General features: G+C 26.7%; 1 protein-coding gene across 1 annotated transcript; it reads right to left on the bottom strand.

The window, feature by feature from the left end:
• Positions 1–274: 274 nt before the first annotated feature.
• On the bottom strand, positions 275–1699 carry LOC113868000. The gene is made up of 2 exons (XM_027503548.1): positions 1152–1699; positions 275–664 (listed from the first exon to the last, which is right to left on the bottom strand). The coding sequence occupies exons 1-2, from the start codon at positions 1311–1313 to the stop codon at positions 560–562; spliced, it is 267 nt and encodes an 88-aa protein (XP_027359349.1). The 5' UTR covers positions 1314–1699; the 3' UTR covers positions 275–559.
• Positions 1700–5673: the final 3974 nt, after the last annotated feature.

The raw sequence follows: 5673 nt of genomic DNA, 5'->3' as shown, positions 1-5673 counted from the left end.
TCAAACATAAAATTTTAGTCAAAATATGAAAATTTTAAAAATTTTCCTCTTCAAATCCTAATCGTGACTTAAAAGATATTTACTAATTTTTTTACCTTAACCATTTTAACTTATTTCATATAAGAAATTTATAATAAATTCCTCAAATATTTGAATAACAATAATAATTTAACGGTTTTAAGTATAATAAAATTAGTAAAGGGACCCAATTTACACAACTTTAAAATATAGAAACTCAACTAACTCCAAAAAATTAAGAAAGCTAAAATCATTCAAAAGCCAAAATAAAAAATACAATTGAGTCATTAATGTGTTAGCATGTCACATTATGCACCATTTAGAGAGACTCACGCAGATTTTGACATCAAAAGGGAAGCAGGAAAAAAAAAAAAAACAGAGATTTTGGAAAACAGAGACAATAAGCCCTCTGTATCTATCAAATATTCTTGAACCCAAAACAAAGAAAGAAAAGTGGGAATACAATAATTTACACGTACTTTTCCAGAATACAAAATCACTGAGGACGAAAACAAAGATTTGTGATTAAAGAAGGGGGTCACTAGGAGCTCTTTAATTCCACTTCTTTGTTGTTTTGCCTCAAATTCCTCCACAGATATCTCCCACTAGCCATGTCAACGAAAACCCAAAATCCATTCTCAATCATCTGAAAACCCAATCAACACTCTGGTCAATAGAAATACAAAACGAAACCCAAGACAGAAAAATCCTCTGAATATGTCATAATAAAACCTTTAAGGTATGCACTTAAGTCTCCAAAAGAAAAAAAAAAATTACAAAATCAACTAAAATTGTCCCAAATAAATAACATGAAATACAATTTTACTTGAGCTATGAACATTTCTTATAGCGACATTTTTATTCATATACAGGGTATACAGGGTTTGAATTCAAAACTTCATTTAAAGGATACTTAAATAAGTAGCACTTAAACAAATCCTCAATTTTCCACATGAATTTGGAATTCTTTTTTTATAAATTTACTTTAAATCTTTAATTTGTCTTGAAAAACATTACAGCAACATTAGCCACCACAAAACCTTCACCCTAGGAAATTAAGTTCTCTGCCACACACAATTATGAAAAACAAAAAACATAATAAGGAGCAATGTAGAAACATGATAATGGGGTACCTTTTTTAAACCAAAATCTTCCTTTTTGTTTGCGGATTTTTCTTCTTCAGCTGAATTTTCGGAAGCCAAGTCAATCTTCGGTGACGAACGCACCGTTTTCCATGCAAAATAACCAGCCAACACGGCGGAGAAGAACACCAAGATGAATCTCAAAGGACACATCTCTCACAACAACAAAATAAAAAAAAAAAACAAAATGGGACTTTGAATTTCAAGGTACGATTTTTCAGCAGCGGAAATTGAAAAGGGAGAAAATTGTTGACAACCCACGAAAGACAAAGGGTGCGAGAATGTCGGGGTGTTTTTTTTTTTCCCTTCTAGAAGTAGATGAAGGAGAAGGGAAAAAGTGAAGAGGGTGTATGAGAAAAACCAGAACGCGTTGAGTTGTTCCTTTGTTTTTTGTTTTCTTCTCTCTGGAAAAAGAAAATTCTCAACCACCACTTTGTTACTTTGGGAATTGTTTGCTTGAGAACGAGATTTGTTTACAATGTCAAAAGGTAGCTTCCCCAACTGCTAACAATTGCAATATTGGGTCAGCTCTTTTGGCTAAGTCTTGGTGGTGAAGATGATGGGTAAAATAAAAGATAGAATATTATAGCTTTTCTTCTATTTGCTAAATACTTAATTAGATTTTTTTTATTCATGGAAAATTACAAAGTGGGTAAGAGGAAATATGCTAAATTGGTTTAGGGCCAAAAACTATCTATTTTTTATTTTATTTTTTTAGGTACAATTGAATTATCCATTGACATCATGCTTGTTTTAGGCATACCATTTATGTTCTATTCATTTAATGGTAATTAAACTGTAGATGTATTAGTGATAATAATAATAATAAATACGTTCTTAATTTATACAAAATAATTATTTGTAATTAAATAATATGGTCTAATAAAAAAGTAAATAATACGACAAAAATAGAATAATATTATTCAAATGTGCAATACTCGAATTGGCATGCCATGAATTAATAATCAATATTATATTTATTATTCCTTTACGTCTATCCATGTGGAGGTATTATAATCATAGATGCAGCAACTTTGCTTAACCATAAAATAAAGTCAATATTATAAGGTTTTTATTTAAATCCTCTTTCTTTTAGTTCAACTTATTTCCGTCATATATTAGTCTTCAATTGCATTTTTTTTCTTTTTGTCATCATTTTGATTGGTTTTTTTGGTTTTTTTTTTTCATGATTTTGATTGGTTTGCTTTCTAATGATTTTCTCCCCTTGCTAGAATGTCTCGGGCCTTTTTTTCTTCCAGCTAACAAATTATAGGAGAAAAAATAATAATTTTTTTTCATAAACTAAAAACTCTATATTTTTAAATTTTTAGAAAATTTATAAAAAAATAAAATTTAATTTTAATTTATAAAAAAATTACTTTATCATTATTAAATTTTTTAGTCTTATAATTACATATTAAAAAATTTATCCACGTTAAGCCTTAATCTTATTTGTATGAATGTGAAATTTTTAATAATGAATTTGTTGGAATTTTATACGTATGAATTAACATAAATTAATTTTTGTTATAATTTTAATTTAATTCTGCATTAATTTGATACTAAAATATTGAACTGTGTTGTTTAATCCATATTTTTATTAATTATTATTATTGAGCTTATTTGTCATAACTTTATTATTAGTATATATGATTTTATAATTATTGTTATTGGGTTAAAATATAATGAGTAGGTTTAATACTTCCTAATATTAACTAGAGAGACTATGCTTCTATCTGAAAGGGTGATAGTAAATTTTTTTCCTCTATTTTATTTTTCATAGATCAAGAAAGCACCCAGTCATAAACATATCAATCTCTACCATTCTGATTAATTTTAACATCCAAGTCTAATCCTAATATGATAATGATTTTTCTATTCAAAAATAAGTGTTGAGAACGTATATTTGTACATGTAATGAGTTCTAATAGATTAATATGAGATTTTGGATTTTCTTTGATTATTCTCAAAATTAATTTGAGACTTTTGTTATTGGTAATGTTGTGAATAAATCGACATCAAAATTGTGTGAAACGGATTAGTGTATAAGGAGAATTTTAGTTTCAAATCTGAATTTGAAAGCCCCCAATCCATATGTTTGTGAAATTATTTTTAAGTTCAAGAAATGACTAGAGTGGAAGAAGAAAGTTGCTCAAAACCAAGGGAGGGCCAAATGAAAGGAAGGTGTTTGTTGTGGTTAGAAATGGAATGAATGTTAAAGTAAAACAAATTGGAGTAGTTACTTTGAAATTAAGTAGTGGACATGAGTTGATTTTTCAAGACACTATTAGTGTAGCTTCTTCTTTGAGAAGAAATTTACTTTCAATTTCTATTTTAGATGATTGTGGTTACTCTTTTCAATTTAGATCTAATAAAGTTTTTTTGTATTATAAAGTTGTTGTTATTGGTTATGGTGTTAAGTTGAATGAATGGTATGTATATGTTGAATCTTGATTCTCTTTCTATTGAACAACATTTCAATGTTAATAATGTTGTTGGGCAAAAGCGTGGAAAAGTTGTCAAGAATTCTTCTATATTGTGGCATGATAGATTAGGATATATATCCTGATAAAGGATGGAGAGATTGCTCAAGGAAAACATTCTTCATAATATGAATTTCTCAAATTGTAATACTTGTGTTGATTGTGTGAAAGGGAAGCTCAATGTTATAGTAAGGAAGAAAAGAATTGCTAGGAGTGAAGGGATATTGTAGTTGATTCATACGATATGTGTGGATCACTTACTCCCATAGCTTTTGGAGGATTTAAATACTTTATCATATTCACTGATAACTTCTCTAGATTTGGCTGGGTTGATATGCTATGTGAGAAATCAAACTTTTTATATCCTTTCAAAACCTTTAAAATTGCTACTGAGTTAAAATTTGTCACACAAATTAAGTGTATTAGGTTAAACAGAGGTGGTGAATTTTATGGAAGGTATGATAAAACTTATAGAAATTTGGTCCCTTTGTGATGGGAATCAAGGAAGGCCTATTGAAGACAAAGACTTGAAGGCATTGGAAGAAATTCAAGGACCAATGACAAGGGTAAGGGCAAAGAGAATAAATGGAGACTTAAAAAATATTGTTGTTGTCTTATTTGAAAGAGAGCTTAATTTAGAGTTAGAAAAGCTCAAGATAATCAATTACATATGCTTAGAGGATTTGGACCCTAATGAGTTTTATTAGGATTTAATTATTATATTTAGTTTATTTATTTTAATATTAGTTATTACTTATTTTGAGTTTTTATTTAGGATAAAATCTTGTTATTTTATTTAGTTTATTTGAATTTAGGCTTGTTAGTAAAAGAAGCCCAGTAGGGTTTATGTTAGTATTGGTTTACAAGCATTAAGCATATATAAGCTCTTATTGTTGCAACCGGAGCACGACGGGACAGCGATGATAGGGGGTCACCACCAAACTTTATTAATGAAAAACATTGGAAAAACTTTTGATAGAAATAATCTTTGAAATCAAATTTAGGCTCAGGAGTTGTTTACGCGTGGAGAAGGTATTAGCATTTACGATTAATTGTGCAAGAATCATTTTAACTTTAAAAATATTTATTTCTCTCTAAAAGAAAACCATTGATGTTTTTTTTTTTATTTTCTGATTTGTCATTATTTTTTAGTCTTGTTTCTCATTCTTATAGTTTTTTTTAAAGTTTTAATCTTATATATATATATATATATATATATATTTTTTATAAAGAAATAAAATTAAAAGTTTTGAATTAAAGGAATAAATTATATATAAAAATGCTATTTTTCTTTTATTTTTGTATTAAATAAATTTAAATTAAATATGACATGATTTCTTTTATTTTTCTTAAAGTAAGAATTCATTTTTATTTATTTTTTTATTTTTAAATAAAGAGCTAAAAAAATTTAATTGGAATTGGAAAAGTGGATTATTTATAAAATGTTATTCTTTTTTTTATCATATTAAATAAATTTGAATAAAATTTTACTCGATTTTTTTATTTTTAAGTAAAAATTTATTTTGTATATATTTTTTAAATACAGAAACATAATTAAAAAAAATTAATTTGAATTGAAAGAAAGAATTTATCATAGAATATTATTGCCCCCTCTCTCTTTTTTCTTTTTTCTTTTCATTTTTACATTTTTGGCATTAATAAAAATAATCTTAAACTATTTTTTTCTTTGATATTTTATTTATTTGTCCTTTTTTTGAAATAAACATAACAATTTTGGTTTTTTTTAGAATTATTTTAAATTACTCATTGTTTAAAATTTTTGTAAAATAATTTAAACTTGAACAAAAATAAAAATTTTTGAACTTGACGGGTCAGTTTCTTGCACCTACATATCTCCCGTATACAACGAAAGAATCAAAGCAACCATGTAGTTCTTTTGAAAATTGGGTTTAGATGAGTTTTAAAGTTTTTTTTAAAGCTTGATGTTTACTTTATTATTGTTTTTTTGTAAATCCACTCCTCCATAGGATTCAAGTTAATATACGACTACTGAATAAACCCTTACGATT

Source organism: Abrus precatorius, unplaced genomic scaffold (genome assembly GCF_003935025.1).
Source record: "Abrus precatorius isolate BTA unplaced genomic scaffold, Abrus_2018 Scaffold5, whole genome shotgun sequence".
NCBI classification, from domain to species: domain Eukaryota; kingdom Viridiplantae; phylum Streptophyta; class Magnoliopsida; order Fabales; family Fabaceae; genus Abrus; species Abrus precatorius.
Note: the sequence above shows the minus strand (reverse complement) of the source record. Positions and strands in the feature narration are given on the sequence as shown.

Bases quoted from the DNA above. Each gene is read 5' to 3' on its own strand.
- LOC113868000 (XM_027503548.1), bottom strand. From the start codon at position 1,313: ATGTGTCCTTTGAGATTCATCTTGGTGTTCTTCTCCGCCGTGTTGGCT. The intron at 665-1,151 runs GTACCCCATTAT...TTGGGTTTTCAG, and splicing joins AAGATTTTGGTTTAAAAAAG to ATGATTGAGAATGGATTTTG.